This window comes from Panthera leo, chromosome A2, assembly GCF_018350215.1.
Source record: "Panthera leo isolate Ple1 chromosome A2, P.leo_Ple1_pat1.1, whole genome shotgun sequence".
Taxonomy (NCBI): domain Eukaryota; kingdom Metazoa; phylum Chordata; class Mammalia; order Carnivora; family Felidae; genus Panthera; species Panthera leo.
In genome coordinates, this window is record NC_056680.1 from 5,935,179 (window position 1) to 5,952,517 (window position 17,339).

Below are 17,339 nucleotides of genomic sequence, written 5' to 3' on the forward strand. Positions count from 1 at the left end.
TAAGCCCTCCATGTCTCCTCAGTGCCCTCAGTTCAAAGCACAAATTCTGGCTCCCGACTGGAGAAGCAATTCTCAGTCTGGCCATGCCCGCTCTCTCCAGTTCCTTCCTCATAGGCATCATGTGCCTCCTCTGACCCCGCCAAGTCTCGCTTTCTGCTTTTGCCTTTGGAGAGAACTCCACCCCCCACCCCCCCCCCCTTCCAGGAAGCCTTCCTGGATTCTTTTGGGTACTCACCCCACTGGTAGGCAGGCTCAGCCCCCCACCCCCTTGTCTGTCTCCACCACACTGGGGACCCCGCAGAGCTGGGCACAAGGCAGAGCACCTGGAAGGCCTGAGGATGGGTGTGAGTTTGAACGAACCCCAACCAGGTCCTGTATCTTCCTGAAGCCCTGGGGCCCCTCATGCCTCCACATCTCTCCTGGGAGGCCCAAGCATATTGTCCAGGTGGAAAATCAGGCCCCCCATCCAATACCTCCCCCCTGTCACCGTCTCCAGAGCCACCCTTCTGAAAATAGCAAGACATAAGCGTCCATCTGTCAGCCTGACACTTGAAGTCCTTTGCAACTTGTCCACCCCCCCCCCCCCGCACCGTACTATCTCTCCCAGCCCCCACACTTTTGTTCACGCTGAGCCAACGAGTGACCTTTCCTCTCCCTTGCTGTCCCCCATCCCAGGCAGCCTCTTTGGCACCCCTGCTGGTCCCCTACCCCTGATTCTCTTAAACTGTGGGGCAGTCTGATGTCCTCTACACTGCTTTTCAGGACAAGGGGCTGGGGACTCACGGCTGCTTGCAAGCCCCCCAGGCCTGTCGCACCTTGTCTGTGACTGTGTAAATACACTTTATTTTCCATCTTTCCCGCCTGGGCGACGTGTGGAGTGTGAACAGGCAGTGTGCAAAATGGTGGTGGGCAGTGTGGGGGGCACGTGGGAGAGCCCCGTGGGCGCCCACCCTGGTCCCCAGGCTTTTGTAACACTGAGGAGTGGGCAACCGGGACGGGGGAACTGACCATGGGTCCCCACCCCAGGAAGCGCCAGGGAGATTGCTTTTGATGCTGCTCCGGGCTCCAGGAGCACCGACAGGGTCAGGCCCGAGGGTCGCAAGGCCCTGGGGGCAAGGGGCTGGGGGCATCGTTGGACTTTGGCACCGTTCTCAGCTCCGACTCTGCAAAGACCACGGGACCACCATGAGCAGCGGAGGGGAGGTAACCACTGGGAAGAGTCCTCCCCTGGGGAGGGTGGGGCTGGGGCCACAGGGAAGGAAGGGATGAAGAGGCTGGGGACCCCCTTGGAGAGCAGGCTAGCTTGGGTGGGGGAGCCTCTCCATCGTTGGCCAAGACAAGGTGATGGGAGTGTCTCACACAGGAATATGGGGGGGCGCTGGGGCGAGGGGGGTCTCTTCACTTCCTTGCAGCTGCTCTGGCCCCCAAGAAGCAGGGACAGTCACTGCCCACGCCTGGGCTGGTTTCCGCTGTCCGCTCACACCCCAGGTGGCCCTGCACACAGTAGGGGGGACTTTGGTTTCTGCTGCAGGGGCCATGATGCCTGCACCAGGCAGGAAAGGCCAGCCTGGCCATCTGTGCCCAGCCGCCAAGGGTCCCCAGGGGCATCGTGGGGTGGTAATGTCCAGCCCAGAGCCGCCCCCCTTCTTCTTCAGGCCTCCTTTAGCCCCTGGGCCCTTCCCAGCAGGGCCACCGTGTCCCAGAAGAGGGACTGCTGGGAGGAGGGAGCTTCCTGCGCGTCCAGTCCTGGGACCTCCGGGTCGTCCCCTGCCCTGGCTGTTAAGAGGGGCAGACCCTCCCGGGAACTGGACCCGGAGGGGTACAGACCAAGATGGGTAAACACTGCTGTGGAGAGTGGGCCTGCCGGGGGACCCTGAGGATCCTCAGCCCGCGGCCCTACCCTCTGCGCTGCGCCGCTCTGGGCCTAGCCCCCGGGTGGGCGGGACCACGGAGCGCACGGAGTTTATCAGGTGCGGCCCCAGGCGGCGGCGGAAGGGGTGGTGGCCCCCTGGCTCCGCAGGCGGGGCTCGGCCTCAGTTGTCCAGGCCCTGGCTGTAGGGCGCGGCCAGCTCGTCGGCGTCGCTGTCTGAGCTGCCCTCGCTGTCCTTGGCCGGCCGCTCCAGACGGCGGAAGAAGCGCGCGTCGCGCGGGGACAGCGGGTAGAGCGCGTCCTGCAGCGCCGCGCCCACGCCCACGCCCACGCCGAGCAGCTCCTCGTCCGACGACGGCAGCGAGTCCTCGTCCAGGTGCCGCGCCAGGCCCAGCCCGTCGAAGGCCAGCGGGTCCTCGAAGGGCGGCGGGCCCTTCAGCAGCCTCACCTGGGGCGGGGAACCGGCGCGCTGAAGGCGCGGACGGACGCGCCCACGGACGGAGCCCGGCCCGCCAGGCCGCTCCTCCCGCGCCCTCCCGGGCGCCGACGCCCCAGCGTCACCCGCCGAGGACACGCGGGGCTTCCGCCCGTCCCGCGCCAGCCGGGGCGGCCCCGCGCTCACCTCGGCCTTCAGCTCCTCGATCTGGTCCTTGAGCTCGCGGATGTACTGCGACGAGTCGGAGTGGTTCAGCTGGCCCTGGATGCGGCCCTCCTCCCTCTGCGGGGCGGGCCAGGTCACGGGGGGTCAGGGCCGGGCCCGCCCCGGGGCCCGTCCCCCGCCGCCGCCCCGCCGCTCACCTGGATCTCCAGCTCGGCGATGCGCTGCCGCATCTCGGCCACCGCCGCCATGCTGTCCGCCTCCCGCAGGCGCACGGCCATCACCTCCTCCTTGCTCTGGGGGGGGCAGAGGGGGCGAGGGCGCGTCAAGGCGCGCGGCGGGGCGGGGGCCGGGCCGGGCCGGGGCGGCGGGCGGGGGCGCACCTTGCACTCGGCCTCCGCCTGCTTCCGGCGGCTTTCGCTCAGCTGCGTCTGCAGCCCCTTGTTCTGCGCCGCCAGGTACTGCAGCTTCTCCTGCAGCGCCGCGCGCTCCGCCTCCACGCGGTTCAGCAGGTTGCGGTGGATGTGGTCCTGAGGGCGGCCGGGGGGCGGGGTCACGGCCCAGCCGCGGGGCCCACCCCGCCACCCACCCCCCGTCCCCGGCCCCCGCCGCGGCGCGGGCGCTCGGGCCCACCTGCGTCTCGAGCTCCACCACGCGCTGCCGCAGCTCGCGCCCCTCGGCCAGAGCCTGGGCCTCGCGCAGACGCACGCTCATCAGCTCGTCCTGCAGCTCGCCCAGCACCAGCTTCCGCGGGGACTCCTTCCAGCGGCCGCCGCGGGACAGATGGGCCTGGAGGGGGCGGGGAGAGGCGGGCGGTGCGTCTCCAGCCCCGAGGGTCGCGCGGGCCGCTCCGCGCGCGTCGGGCTGGGGCCCTCACCTGCCAGGTGTCCGAGAGCTCCTGCAGCTGTAGCTTCAGCTCCCGCGCCGAGGCCACGGCCTCGCCCTCCCGCACCTTGAGCGCCTTCAGCTCCTCCTGCAGCCGCGCCACGTTGTTCTCGTCGGGCAGCGAGCTGTTCCTCTGCGGGGCGAGAGGGGGTCAGCGCCCGGGGCGGGGGAAGCCGCGCGTCGGGCGGCCCTGCCTGCGGGACCAACACCCCTGCCTCGCGGTCTTCTGAGCTCCACCCCGGGCACCCCGGCGAGGAGGGGTTCGCCCCCAGACCCCGGGATACACTGGGAAGGCGGCCCAGGCCCCTGGGGAGCAGACCCGACCCCACGGGGCCCCGGGCCTAGAGCCGCAGAAATCCTGCGGCGGAACGGCACCCGCTCTCACTGGACTGTCTCAGGGTGACCGCCTAACGTGTGGGTCTTCCATAAATGTTACTGCTAATAACACCAAGTAGGCTGGGATAGGGCGGGTGCCCCGCCACGTGGGAACCCGAGATCACCCCCTGGGGCCCATGGTCAGACCTGGAACCTGCCCCAGCAACAGCCGAGAAGGCTGTGGGTCACAGCTCCCTCTCCCTGTTCCTCTCTCCCCCAGACCAGGACAGGCAGCCCCTTTCCTTGGAACAGGCCGAGGGACAGTCTAGGCCTAGGCCTAGGCCTGGCGGTTCCAAGGGCTCCAGTCCCTTGGATCAAAATCCAGCTTGCTGCTAGAGGTCCTCACCGTCCCCAGTTTGAGTCTGGGAGCTTGGGGGACGGTGGCAGGGTGTCCTGGTGTGCACATTTCCCTCTGATGTGGAGGGAGGTGGGAAGAAAGCCCGGTTCTGGGCCAGCTGGTGGAGCCTGAGAGGCCCATGGGCCGGGTGGAGACAACCCACTTGGGAGGGCACCCCAGATAGTGCAGGCTTGAGGGAGGTGGGGCACGGCTTCTGCCTGGTGTGAGTGCGTTCTGCTGCCCCCTGCTGGCTGGGGCACCTCTTTCCCAGGGCTTTGTGGGAGTTGAGTCAACATGGAGTCAGGGTGACAGCAGTTGAGGAGGGCCCAGGAGGTCTGGGGCGCCCTTCAGAGTAGCAGGTGGGAGCAGGTGGTCTCTGTATGGAGGTGGGGAGGGGGAGAGCAACCCCCAGGGACCCTGGCCTTCCCTCCCACCTCCATCCTGGACCCCAGGGCCTGTGGAGACACAGGCAGGTGGGACTGGCTATCCAGGAAGCCCGTGAAAGCCACCACACTGCTGTCCCTTGAGGAGTCACGCTGCTTTGTGTGTGCCCTGATGTGTGTGTGTGTGTGTGTAGATATCCAGGGCAGGGGGGCTTGACACGCCCCACTGGGTCTGTCTGGTCACCCCTTCTCAACTAGGGCCTGCTCATGCACCTCCAGAAGCACGTCTGGTCTCTCCACCTCCCCTCCTCCACGGTCTCCCCAACATCTGCCCACTTGCCGGCCCAGTCGCACCTTCTCCATGTCTAGAACCTTGTCCTGCATCTCCCGCAGGGCCCCCAGCGTCTCTGTCTCCCGCAGCCGTGACTGCTCCAGCTCAGTCTCCAGGTGGGCCACAAAGTCCTCAGTGAGGCGCGGGTTGTCCTGGGGGCAGGCAGAGGGCTGCAGCTGGGGGTCAGTAGCCTTCCTGCCAGCTGGCCGCAGGCCTGGGCTCTGCCCCCCCCCTCCTCAGAGCCCCTGGGCTGGCAGAGGGGGCCGCGGCTGCGGTGGTGAGGAGAAGCCCTGGATCCCCTTCCCTGTGCCTTCTGCCCCTGTGGGGAGGGAACTGAACCCCATCATGGGGCTTCTGATGCTCGGTGCCTAGGGGTGGAGCCCGCCTGGCTTAGCCTCTTTGCTGGGAAAGCCATAAAGTGGGGACCTTCTGCAGGGCTCTTTCCAGGGCCTCAGGCTGGCTCCCAGGCTTGCTGGGGTTGGGGTGGAGGACGGGTTCTCCCAGGCACGTTCCCCAAGGTGAAGTCGGCGCCTAAGCACAAAGTGGGGGTGGGAGCAGCGTGGGGCTGGGGCATTCTTGCCCCTCCTCCACCTCCCTCCTCTCGCTGCACCCTCATTTCAAAACAGAAAGGGGTGGGGAGTCTGCTGGGATCAGGCTCTTGCTCAGGGCCCAGAAGGCTTCTCAACGCACATACCCCAGGGTGAGCCCCAGGGGAGTGGATACCCGCCTGGTGGGTGAGGGAAGCAAGCCCTGGGGCTGGAGCCATGGCCCCATCTCGATGCCTGGAGGCCCGGGAGGGTGGTTCTCCAGGAGGTGGTCCCAGCCTCTCCTGGCTGCTGGCCCCTTCCCAGGGGAGGGCCCGCTCGCCGCCCGTGGCTACCGCAGGTCTCCGAGATCCACGGATGCGAGGGGCCCTCCCTTGGCTAGTGTGGGCCCCGGGCCCCACGCTGAGCCCCACCCCCAGCCCCAGCAGCTATCTCTCTGCCTCACCCGCCTCTGCAGCTCAGGGGTGGCAGGTGGCAGTCTCTCTGGCCTGAAAGGGGTCATCGTGCCAAGGCCGGGATGAGCCCAGCCTTGGTTTCCCCATCAGCCTTGCTGCCGCCAGGGCTACGGTGCCGCTGGCAGGTCATGGCAAAAGGAAGGTGGCCTGGGCAGAGCCAAAGGAAAACCCGAAAGCCATCTCCTGGAGAAGTGGACTCTTCACGGTGCTCTCGCTTGAGCACCCCCTGCCCCCGTCACTGACCCAGAGTTCATGACCCACAATAGAATCGGGCTGCCCGGGGCACCTGGGTGGCTCAGTCGGTTAAGCGTCCGACTTCGGCTCAGGTCACGATCTCACACTCCGTGAGTTCGAGCCCCGCGTCAGGCTCTGGGCCGATGGCTCAGAGCCTGGAGCCTGCTTCCGATTCTGTGTCTCCCTCTCTCTCTGCCCCTCCCCCGTTCATGCTCTGTCTTTCTCTGTCTCAAAAATAAATAAACGTTAAAAAAAAATTAAAAAAAAAAAAAAAAAAAAAGAATCGGGCTGCCCCCTCACCCCGACTCCGCCAGCTCAGAGCGGTGAGCACAGACCGGACCCTCTTCTGAGGGCAAAGTGCCGGGCACTGGAGCGGGGAACCCTCTTTGTCTCTCGTTCTAGCTCCCATCCCGCATGGCTGGCCCCCGGGGAAGCCCACAGCCCTTCAGACCTCAGGGACATGCTGGACATTCCCCTAGGGAATCACAGCCACGTCAGCTGAGGGAGGGGGCCCTGCAGGTGCAGCCTGGTTCCCAGGGGCCCTTGCGCCGAGGCTGCCTCGTTCTCAGTGTGGCAGGCCAGACGCCTCACCGGCGGGTGGGACGTGGGTGTGGGGCTGTGGGGCGAGCCGCGTCCCCTCCGGCTTTCTCCGTCCCCCCTACCCTGCCTGCTAGGAAGTAACCGGGCGGGTCGGGAAGGCCGGGCGGCTGTGGTGTGGGGCCCCACCGGGCCGGGTACCTGCTGCTCCTGAAGCTGCCGGATGGTGCTCCGCGCCTTCTGTAGGTCCTCGGCCGCTGAGCTACACTGCTGCCTCACCACTGCCAGCTCCCGCTTGATGACGTAGTTCTCCTCGGCCTCCTGCGCCCGCGTCACCTGGCCCTGAGCACAGCGAGGACCGGATGCTGTGGCCCTCCGCTCACACATGGCCCCCCCTTGGGCCCACCTCAGGGGGCAGCCCAGAGAGGGAAGGAAGGGGACGAGGTCTCCCGCACTCAGAGCCTGGGATGGGGAGCCCGCCGGGCCTGGGCACGTGCGGAGGGGCACAGGGAGGAGCCTGGAGGGGGAGAGCCACCCCAGGGCCCAGGCTTTGTGGCGCCTAAATGGAGAAAGCCCAAATGGCAGCTCCTTCCCCTGCCAGCTCCTGGCTCTCAGCCCCTGCCCCAGGTGGGGAGAAAGGATCTTTACTTAGGCCGATGGCACAGCAGAGTCTGGGCCCCACTGGTGAAGGTGGGGGTCTGGAGGCAGCCAGGGCCCCAGGGACTCAGGGACAGCCCCTCAGGGCAGGGCTGGGAGGTGGGACGTAGCTCTCCTACAACTCTCCGGTTCTGGCATCTGGGGCCCCCATCTACCCAGGGCGAAGAACCCCCCCCCCGCCTGATCCCCCCGCCCCAACCAATACGGGCTGCCCCCCATTCCAGGCTCGGAGCCACCAGGTGGTGGGCAGAAGCTTCCAGATAAAGCCATTCAAGGTGAGGCAGCAGCAGAAGCAGGTGAGAGATGGTAGGCCTTGCAGGTAGGAGCAGAGAGGAGCGTGAGGGGTCAGAGGGGGGTGGTGGTGGTGGTGGTGGTGGTGGTGGTGGTGGTGGTGGTGGTGTGTGTGTGTGGTAGAGAGGCTCAGTGCAGTGCACACACCAGGGCCTGTTGCTGATACAGCCTCAGGGCCCCCACCTGTGTCCCCCGGAGGGCGGAGGCTTTCTGCACACGTGCATGGGCTTACACTCAGACACGCTCACACGCACCCACACACGCCGTGCTGTCTCGCGCACACCCCTCTTCCCCCCTAGGGAAACCTTTGTTTCTCCTGAGAAGCGGGCCCCAGCCACGCCCATGCACGGTGCCAGGCCTGCCCCCCCCCCGCCCCAGATGCCCCCCCCCCCCCCCCATGGCAGTGGCCGAGGAAGAGGCCGTCCCTGGCTGTGGTGTGCAGGGACCGGGAAGGAAACGGGAGAGGGAGACGAAAAGCTACAGTACCTGGATTAACCTATCAGCCAGAGCAGCGCTCTCCTACCCGGCGGAGGGGGTTCCGAGCGACAGGGGGAGGAGGCAGAGCGGAAGGCGCACAGGGACAGGAGAGGGGGAGAGACAGACAAGAATGACTTGTCACTAACGCAGTGGACTATCTCTAGAAGCAGGGGAGAGAGGAGTGAGACCAGAGAACCAAAGAACCAGCAGGAGAGGCCCCGGAGGAAGACCAAAGCCAGAGCTAGCTCCGTCCTGGAGAGGGGTCTGTGTGTGGGTGGGGACGTGGGGGTGCCCACGGCTACACCCTCCAGGGCCCAGAAAACTCAGCGTGGGAGGCGGCGCCATCCCCGGAGGGTGAGGGGTGGGGTGGCAGTGCTGGGCCAGGACAAAGTGTTTTCCCGTGGAGTCTAAGCAAGAACTGAGACTTTGGGGCAAGGGCAGTAAAATCTGGTGGGGGGCTACTCTCTGTGGGCAGTGGAGGGCCAAGTGAGGTGGGGAGAGGAGCAGGAAGGTGGGCCCCCCCGCCTTTACTCCTGTCCTTAAAAGTAGGCTGGGGGCCAGGGTCAAGGTTGTGCCATCCCACCACGTCGCCAATGGTAAGGCCTCCCCTCTCCTCTCTTTTGACGGGGAGGCTTCCAAATTCCACGGTTGGGAGCCTGGGGCCTAATTCGGGCACCTCAGTCAAAGCTGTGGTTCTGCCTCTTTCCGCCCCATGCAGGCAGCTCAGGAGGGACCAGTGTGTGCAGTGAACTGGGTTGTAACCTCACACCCGATCCCAAGCGAAGCGGCCCTGGAACCCCTGAGTATATGGCAGCCCCCATCTCAGTGGGGCTGGGGGTGGGGGCTCCGTGAGATTTACACCATGCTCCTCGGGGCCTGCTGGCTCAGGGTGGGGCCCGGGCCCGGGCGGGGGGCTGGCCGGCCCTCTGGCTGCTGGGTCCTGCTTGGGGCCTGGAGGAGTTGGTGCCACAGGCTGGTGGCCAAGCTCCTAACCTTCTCCAGGGTCTCAATCCGTTGTTTCAGGAGCCGGTTCTCCGTCCGAAGCCTCTATGTGGGGAGAGGGGGGGGGGAGTGTGTCAGAACCCCGCCCCATTCCCCATACACACAGAGGTCTGTCCCCTTAAGGGCCAGGTCGCCTCCAGGCAAGATGGAGTCATGGTCAAATGTTCTGGGTCAGTGATTCCAGAGAACAGTCAGGGCCAATCCCTGTTCAGAATGGCCCATTAGATTTTTTTTTTTTTTTTTTTTTTTTTTTTAAAGAATCCTTGGTTCACTTAAAACAATGTGATCGCTTTCAGGGGTCAGCAGTCAGCACCCACACCCACTTTCTCTGGAGTCTGTTTCCACCCCACACGGGGGCCTGCCAAAGGCCAATGTGACACCCATCACCGGGCAGACCCTTCCTCTGGGTCTGTCAATCCCCGCCCCTCATGGCTCTGCTTCGGGCACCAGAACGAACTGTTCTCAGAGTCTGGGTCCAGGGGAGGGGGTCTTGCTGAACACACATGCTTCCTTCAGCGGGACAGCTACATTTCTGTGAGCCACAAAAATCAGCTGTGCTCAAAAGCTGTCACTTCCCTCCAGCGGGGCGGTTCTGGAGGCAGTTTCCCTCGCTTTCCGCCTTCTCTCCTGCACTGATGGATTTGGGTTAGATATTTGTGGTTTTAAGTTCCCCGTGGCCTTTTGGGAAGCAGGTGAGCTTTATATATGCCTTGCATCGTAGCCTCTGCTAGGTACCCCTTACGAAGCGGGTACAGATAGCTGGACCCAGAGTGTGTGCTGAATGAACACCAACCAGATCCTGCGTCTTCCTGAAGCCCCAGGCCCCACATTCATCCGTTATTAGTGAGGGCCCCGCCTCCCTGTGGATCACAAAGAACCTTTCCTGGTTTTTTCCCGGGAGAAAAAGGTGATGGAAACACTCAGAACACTCCCAGGAGGCAACTGCGGTCAGAGAGAATCATAGACTCGATTGAGGGTCATTCACTGATGTCACGGGTGGGGAAACTGAGTCCCAAGGGGGTGGTGGCTTGCCGGGCCTCCCAGCTGGCCTGGGTTCGATCTGTTTCGGGCGGGCTCTCTGCCCCATATCTGCGCTCCACGGTCCTGATTCTCGCCCCCGGCCCCTGCACTACTCTGCCTTCTCTCCGGCCACGACCCACCACCGCAGAATCGCAGAGATCCTTGAGAAGCCGCATGTGCCCGACTGACAACTCCCCTCTCTCCTGCTTACCCCAAAGGGAAAATAAGAGACAGGGAGTGAACAGGGACTACAGGGTCAATGCATACGCTGGGCTTTTTTTTTTTTTTTTCTTTTAAATTTTCTGTATTTTTGATGCTTTGATATCCAGCCACCTTGCTAATCTTGGAGAGACTGCCTGGCCCTCGACTAGCCTTTCATATGCAAACCAGCCAATACAGAGCCCACAGCCACCCACCTTCCCTATAGCACTCGTACACCCAGCCAGCGTTCTCCCTGCCCCAAATTGTCCCAGGGCAACCGAGGACTCTCCTGTAGCCCACAGCTTCTGCTGAAATTGTTCAGACCAACCAATCCTGAACTCAAACTTGACTGCCTGCCTTGCCCATTCCTTCCTGGGGATGCCCAATAAAGGAGCTGGCCCACGCTTTCCCTCTCTCACCCTCTGCATCCTGACCCACTCTGACCCACTCTGGTGGTTCCCCACGTGGCCAGGTGTGGTGGGGCGTGCCCCCTCCTTTTGGCAACTAGGAGTAATAAATTCTTCTTTCAAGGGCAATGTCGTCTCTGTGTCTGTCACTTGACCACCTGATTAAAACAAGTTTCAGGGGCGCCTGGGTGGCTCAGTCGGTTCAGCGTCCGACTTCGGCTCAGGTCATGATCTCACGGTTTGTGGGTTCAAGCCCCGTGTCGGGCTCTGGGCTGACTGCTCAGAGCCTGGAGCCTGTTTCAGATTCTGTGTCTCCCTCTCTCTCTGCCCCTCCCCCGTTCATGCTCTGTCTCTCTCTGTCTCAAAAATAAATAAACGTTAAAAAAAAAATTTAAAAAACCCACAAATTTCAGGTACATTTTGAAACAGGCTAAAAGTGAAAGTGCCAAGGGCAGGGCCATCCATGAAAGAAGGTGTCTGCCTGGATCCTATAAGGTCTGTGGGCTCTCAGGCTCCTCTCCTGGAAATTTCCAGGTTGGGCATGTAGTCTGAGTGTCTGCTGTGTCCCTACGTACCTACCACTGGGCCCTCACAGTCACCAGATGGGCGCAGGCCCATGACCGTGCATGAGCAAGACAGGCACACACGTTGGGACTGGTGCATCAGTCAAGCTGCCATTCTTGAGAAAGGGGGATGCTTGCAAACTCAGGACACAAAACTTTCTGGAAAACCAACAAACAGGACCAGGACACCGATGCCCTCTTTCCCCTTCAGGTATGGGTGGCAGGTGACCTGGCTTCTAATCTAGATTCTGCCTCTGCCTCTGCCTCTCTAAAGGGGACAGAGACGTTGATAGTGGTGATGATAATAAAACTAAAATTAACAACGATAATAATTTGAACAGCAGAGCAAATGTTATTCCCATTTTGCAGAAGGGGACACTGAGGCTCAGAAAGGTGAATCCACCTTCCTGGGTCATACAGCTGGTCCACCGCTGAGCTGGGAAGTGAATCCCGAAGAGGACAAAGCCAGGTGTGTTGGGGTTTGGGTTTGTGTCTGTCCCTCTCACTGGACTGGGGGGACCCTCAGTCTCTGCTGTGACTCTGGCACGCAGTAGATGCTCAATAAATGCTTGTTGCATGAATAACTAAAATCACATGCAGAAGGATGAAAGCAGAAGGAAGGAGAGAGAGGCGAGTCTGGGTCTGAGGGGCCACAATGGGCGCCGTCCTCGGTCCTCCGTGCCTGCCCCTGACCTCAGGGCTCTGCCCATCAGGGCCAGCTTTCCTGATATTCCGCCGGTCCATCAGGCCTGCTGTTGCACGGCCTTTTTGCACTGACTCCCTGGGCCCAGAGCAATCTTCCCTGGGTCAGCTCCGCCTCTCTTCTGCGCGTTTTTATCCAGAGTACTTTCTGGAGTCCATAGCCTGTACCATTTGTTCTCCGACCATCTCCCCACCATAATGAGGAGGGCGTCCCATGAGGGCAGGGACCTATCCACTTTATCTGCCACCGGTCTCTGACAGTGGGGTGGGCCCTTGCTCACACGCTGGCCCGCTGGTGAAGGAAGGGCAGGTGTGTGGAGGCAGATGCCTCGGACTCGAAGCACAGGCTGTGTGCGGCTTGGGCAAGGCTGCCCTCCCAAGGGCACCCCGTCCCTGCCCCCACTCCCGCGACTCACTTTGATCTCGATCTGCTCCTCCATTTCCTTGCTCTTCATGGCTGCGTACTCCTTCTCCAGCCTGCAGAGGGGAGTCAGATGAGGCTACGTCCCACTCTCGGGGACCCCCTCTGTGCCAGTCCCCTGGGTGCCCGGCACTGACCTCTTCATTTTCTTGGGGTTGTACTTGACCTGGTAGGCCTTGAGGATCAGCTTGTCCGGGCAGCTGTCGAACTGGTGGGGGATCACCCTCTGGAAGTACTGTGGGGGCACAGGCGGTCACTGACACAGAGGCCCCGAGTGCGGGGCCCGCCAGAGCTATATGCTGCTTCCCCACGGGAGGAGCTGGTCTGCCAGGGGCACGGCCGCGGCCCAGCTCAGGGTGCAGCCTGTTGCGGGCGCTCTGTCAGGGCGTGTGGAGCGAGCAAGTGAGTGTGAGAAGCGGGGCTGGGGAAGCAGCATCCACAGCCTGGACCTCAGTTCGAAGGGAAAAAGCAGGGCTTCGGGAGCTCTTGCCGGCAAAGGCCAGGCGGTAGAGGGGTCTGAGCACAGGGACCTCCACAGGGGAAGGGGCAGGCATGTCGCTGCCCCCGGGGGGCAGTAAGAGGAGGCCGAAGGGTGTGAGGAATCAGGGCGGCAGGAGCAGCCTGGAGGGAAGACCCCTCGCTGGTCGGCCTGCACGCCTGCGCCCGGGAGCCCGGGCAAAGGGTTAAGCGTAAGCCCTGACGGAGCACACAGCTTGCTGCGGTTCGGGGCCAGGCTGGCTCCCGCTCCCCAGCCCAGCTGGCCCCCTCTGGCAGCTGCGCACAATGGATGCCCGTGTTCATGGACACAGCCGTGGCCTTTGTGCATTCTTCCCCGAAGCACCAGCTGGAAGACGCGGGGAGGGGCAGGGGCCTGCATGATGGGGACATGGCGGAAAAGCAGGCTGGCCTCTTCTCCAGCAGGCGGGACGGCCAGGGCGGGTGTGAAGCTACCCGGACCCCTCCTTCCCTCCCGGGCCCTCGCCTGGCCCACGTGCTGGGACCAAAACCACACCCAAGACCTTGTAGTTTGGCTGGTATTACTATTTGCCGGGTTAGACTTTGGAGGACCCAGGGCTGGGAGCAGGAGGTCGGGGCAGCGGGGGGGGGGGGGGGGGGGGGGGGTGAAGGGGACCGCCCAGGGCTTGGCCTAAGCCTAGACCTTCCGTCATTTCCCCCAGGCTGCTCCTCAGAGCCCGTCTGGGTCCTCCAGGAAGGCCTCGGGGAACAGAGGCCATGGCAAAGGGTCAGGATGCTCGGGACACCTTCCGCCCTTGCAACTGCCCGCCCCCTGCCATCTCTCAGGAGGCCTTCACCTGCCCCGGTGCCCCTAGTGTAAGGGAATCCCGCCCACCCTGCCCCTCTGGCCCACCTGGGACATCCCCTCCATGTCCAGCTGCATTAGCTCCGTCTGGTTCACCTGCAGCAGGGCGAGGCCGACCCGGAACACAATCTCCAGGCCCTGCAAAGGTGATGGTGGCGGTGCATCTCGGGTCCTGTCGTCCCAGGGGTCTCCGACCCCTCCCCGAGTCCCGGCCCTCCCTCAGCCCGGGCCTGGCTGGGGATCTGGGAGAGGAAGGGGTGTTCGGCGTCCTCACCTCGTACATGAAGATGTCAAAGACACGAGTGGCAACAGGGAGCGGGAAGGTGGTCAGGAAGAGTGTGAGGAACCAGGACGAGGCATACATAGATGTGTGGAAGCTCTGGGAGCGGAAGTGGGTGTTCAGATCCGGGAGCTGCTCCTGGGGTGGGGGTGGGGGGGAGGCCAGGCGCCGTGAGGAGGCCGCCAGGAATGGCTGTCCGGGCCCCCCCGGGGCCCCCTCCACCAGCCAGGGCCGGGCTTCGGCGTCCCGGCCTCCAGGGGGTCTTACCCACCTGCCCTTGACGACCCGTGGCACTGTGTCTGGGGGAGGCTGAGGTACCCCAGGGCTCTGAGTAGCACGAGGTGGGGACACCGGCAGGGGCGGCAGGTGCAGCAGCAGCTACTGGGTGTTGGGGATGCACGGGGGGGCCGCACTGGCACAACCACCCGTGGGGTCCTCACCGCTGCCTCAAGAGGGAGCTTCTGGGGCTCGGGGGAGGTGGGTGGTAACACAACTCCCCAAGTTCACCCAGAGAGCGAGAGGTGGGCTGTGGCGTGAGCCCCATATTCTGTGACCCGCCGGTTGCTGTGTCCACCCACCGCCCCCTGCGTGGTACTTGTGCCCAGCGACGCTCAGGGGATGCCTGTCTGCCTGGCCTGAACTTCAGGCGGCTGGCAAGTGACAGGCCCCGGGGAAACTGGGGCTGGACCAGGTGTTAGGACCCCCTGGATGTCCTTCACCAAGACAAAACAGACTCTGGGGCTGTCTCCCCACCTGCCCTGGGGCTTCCTCCACAGCTGGGGGTTCTCTGGTGCTGTCCAGCTACTTCACCCAGGAAGGCCTTGGCCACCCAGGCCAGGGTGGGGTCACTTCCTCTCCGTGGCCCCGGGCCACCTGCTTGCCAACACGACCCGGTCCCCTCAAGCGACAGCACCTCCCTGCCATCTGCTATGCAGAGCTACACAGCCCCACCTGTGACCAGCTTCTGAAGCAGGCCGTGTGTGTGTGTGTGTGTGTGTGTGTGTGTGTGTGTGTGTACACGCACGCATACACGCACGCCCAGTCTCTGTCTGCCAGCCAGGGGCGGGCCCTGCGGGGGCTGCTATTTATAAACAGAGGCGGCTGCTCTCCAGTATCAGCAAAGGCAGGCAGACAACACTTTCCCTCCTTCCGCCACACTGGGGAGCAGACAAGGAGGGGCTGCGGGTGTACCTGACAAGAGCCAGCCTGACCCCTCTTGCCCTGGTGGCTCTGGGAGCCCCATGTTCTCAGGGGTGCCCACCATCAATGGTTGGCCCTTGCCCCGTTGCTTGAAGCACCCTTTGGGGCAGTACCCATCCACCCCCTGCCCCGGCCCTGTCGCAGCACAGGACCCCTTCTGAGCTGGAACCTCTGTGTGCAATTTCCCAGCCCTGGAACTTTCAGCTAAAGAGACTGGAACGGAGCAGGTCTAGGTTAGCACCCATGGGCGTGGGGTGAGCGGGTGCAGACCACCCGGCCTCCGCTTACCTGTAGCATGGACTCGAACTGATAGATGCAGAGCCCCAGCTCGGCCATGCTGGGCTTGAAGAGCTCCCTCAGGCGGTACTCCTGCATCAGCCGCACGAAGACACAGAAGGCCTCCTCCTCGGGCATCTGGGTGGGTGGGGACAGGCAGGGTGGGAGGGGGCGCTCGCGGCTCTTCTTATGGCCCTGGGGCGTGGTGCTTCGCCTGCCTCTGTTACGTTTAGACTTACAGAACGCGGGCTGCGTAGGCTGCCTGGACCCTCATAACAAACCCCTGGTAAATATCATCATCCCGGTTTCATTGATGGGAAAACTCCTGAGGCTGAGGCCACAGGCCTCCTGGCAGGAAACAGAGAGCTGGGACTTGAAGCCCAGGGCTGGCCACCCCCAGCGCCCAAGGTGAGACACCCTCTCGTTTAGCCCCAGCTATCTCCATTCTCCCCTCCTAGGTCTGCTGGGTTCTCTGGAGGAAACCCTTGGCCCAGCTAACACCGCACTGGCTGACCTAAGCCCTCCGCCTGAGTGCCAGCCCTGGGCGGTGACCGGGCAGCTCCCGGAGGGGACGGTGGACCAGGACAGGCAGCCAGCCCCTCCGAGCCCACCCATGGGGGGCTTGGCCTGGGGCCTGGTGGGGGTCGTAGGTGGGTGGGGAGGGAGGTCTGATCCCAGGAGGACCCTGGACGGGGGCACGCTCTGCTTTGGCCCACCTCCCGGGCTTGTGGCTGGTGCCTGGCCTACCTGCATGAGGAGCAGACCCACGATGAAGGCGCTGCCCTGGCAGTAGCCCACCTCCCTATCCACCAGGGAGTACGCCTGCAAAGGGGACGCACGTGCATCACCACAGGGGCCCTCCGGGCCGGCGGGCCCTCACAGGCTGGGGTCTGGGCGGTGGAGACCCGCTGGCCCCGGGCCTCACCTTCATGACGTTGAAGAGGACCTCCTGGCCCAGGCTGTCCTGGCCCTTGAAGAACTCGTGCTCTGGGTAGGTGCGGGCGATGTCCCTGCGGATCAGCTTCTCACAGGGCGAGGACATCTTGAGCAGCTCCGAGTACTGGTTCTTGACGGGCATGTCCGTGGCGCTGCACAGGAGTTGCCACACGATGGCCCGGAAGTGGTGGGGGATGCCCTTGCGGATCAGCTCCTGCCAATGCGGGGGGGGGGGCGGGGGGGGGGGCGGGAGGCCGGGCTGGACCCTGTCCCAGGGCGGCCTCCCCACGGCCACCCGGTCCAGCCCTGAGACGGGGCTGGCCTGTGGCTCGGTTGAGGCCCAGAGCTGGCCGAGCCTCCGTGCTGCGGACAGAAGCCATGCTGCTTAATGCGCGGTCCCCAGTCCGTCACGGAACAGAGCGGGCGGGAAACAAACGGGTACCTGAGACACCGGCGTGACAGCCACTAGCTTGGCCGGCCCCCCCCCGCACCGCGGCCCGGGCCCCCCCCCCCCCCCCCCCCGGCCCCCCGGTAACCCTGGTGCTGCCCTCCGGTGGCCCAGTGACCCGGCCGGCCCCGCCCAGCCCCACAGGCCCCGCCACCTTGAGCAGCTTCTCTTTCCTGCGCCTCCACTCCTCCCACTCGTTGGCGATCCGGCCCCACAGGATCCACGTGTCCTCCTCCAGGTGGCTCAGGTTGGAGGAGGCCGAGGAGCTGGACACCAGCGAGGAGCCGCTGTTCCGGCGGGAGCCGTTCATGGAGCGCATCGACTTGGAGTCGGCTTCCAGGAGCCTGGGCAGAGAGGGGCTGGTGGAGGCGGGGCCCCGGCTGCGGCCAACTCCTGCCCCCGCCCCTGGGCTCTAGTGACTCTCTGGGGACAGGGCACCCCCGGGGGAGCCCGGCCCCTCCTCTCAGGAGTCCCAGACTGGGCCTAAGTTGTTCTCGCTGAGGGGCCTTAGCCGGTGCTCTGCCCTCTCTGAGCCGTGGTCCTCACTCCCGGGCCCCCAGAGAGGCTGCCGTCTTTGTGTCCCGTCT

At 64.1% G+C, this 17,339-nt stretch overlaps 1 protein-coding gene across 8 annotated transcripts in view; it reads right to left on the minus strand.

The window, feature by feature from the left end:
• Positions 1-823: 823 nt before the first annotated feature.
• Positions 824-17,339, minus strand: part of EVI5L (ecotropic viral integration site 5 like) — a 29,769-nt gene continuing 13,253 nt past the window's right edge. For 3 of the 8 annotated variants that reach the window (XM_042928247.1, XM_042928244.1, XM_042928248.1), the window contains 19 exons: positions 16,907-17,096; positions 16,294-16,518; positions 16,116-16,190; positions 15,381-15,506; positions 13,887-14,030; positions 13,661-13,750; positions 12,429-12,526; positions 12,287-12,347; positions 8,969-9,022; positions 7,985-8,017; positions 6,752-6,892; positions 5,206-5,310; positions 4,803-4,949; positions 3,346-3,486; positions 3,102-3,257; positions 2,852-2,998; positions 2,669-2,764; positions 2,493-2,588; positions 824-2,318 (listed from right to left, as the gene is read on the minus strand). In XM_042928247.1, the coding sequence (XP_042784181.1) occupies positions 2,034-2,318; positions 2,493-2,588; positions 2,669-2,764; positions 2,852-2,998; positions 3,102-3,257; positions 3,346-3,486; positions 4,803-4,949; positions 5,206-5,310; positions 6,752-6,892; positions 7,985-8,017; positions 8,969-9,022; positions 12,287-12,347; positions 12,429-12,526; positions 13,661-13,750; positions 13,887-14,030; positions 15,381-15,506; positions 16,116-16,190; positions 16,294-16,518; positions 16,907-17,096 (2,410 nt within the window). In that variant the 3' untranslated portion in view covers positions 824-2,033. The remainder of the gene's footprint in view (positions 2,319-2,492; positions 2,589-2,668; positions 2,765-2,851; positions 2,999-3,101; positions 3,258-3,345; positions 3,487-4,802; positions 4,950-5,205; positions 5,311-6,751; positions 6,893-7,984; positions 8,018-8,968; positions 9,023-12,286; positions 12,348-12,428; positions 12,527-13,660; positions 13,751-13,886; positions 14,031-15,380; positions 15,507-16,115; positions 16,191-16,293; positions 16,519-16,906; positions 17,097-17,339) is intronic. The other 5 variants (XM_042928245.1, XM_042928246.1, XM_042928250.1 and 2 more) reach the window with 5 other exon arrangements.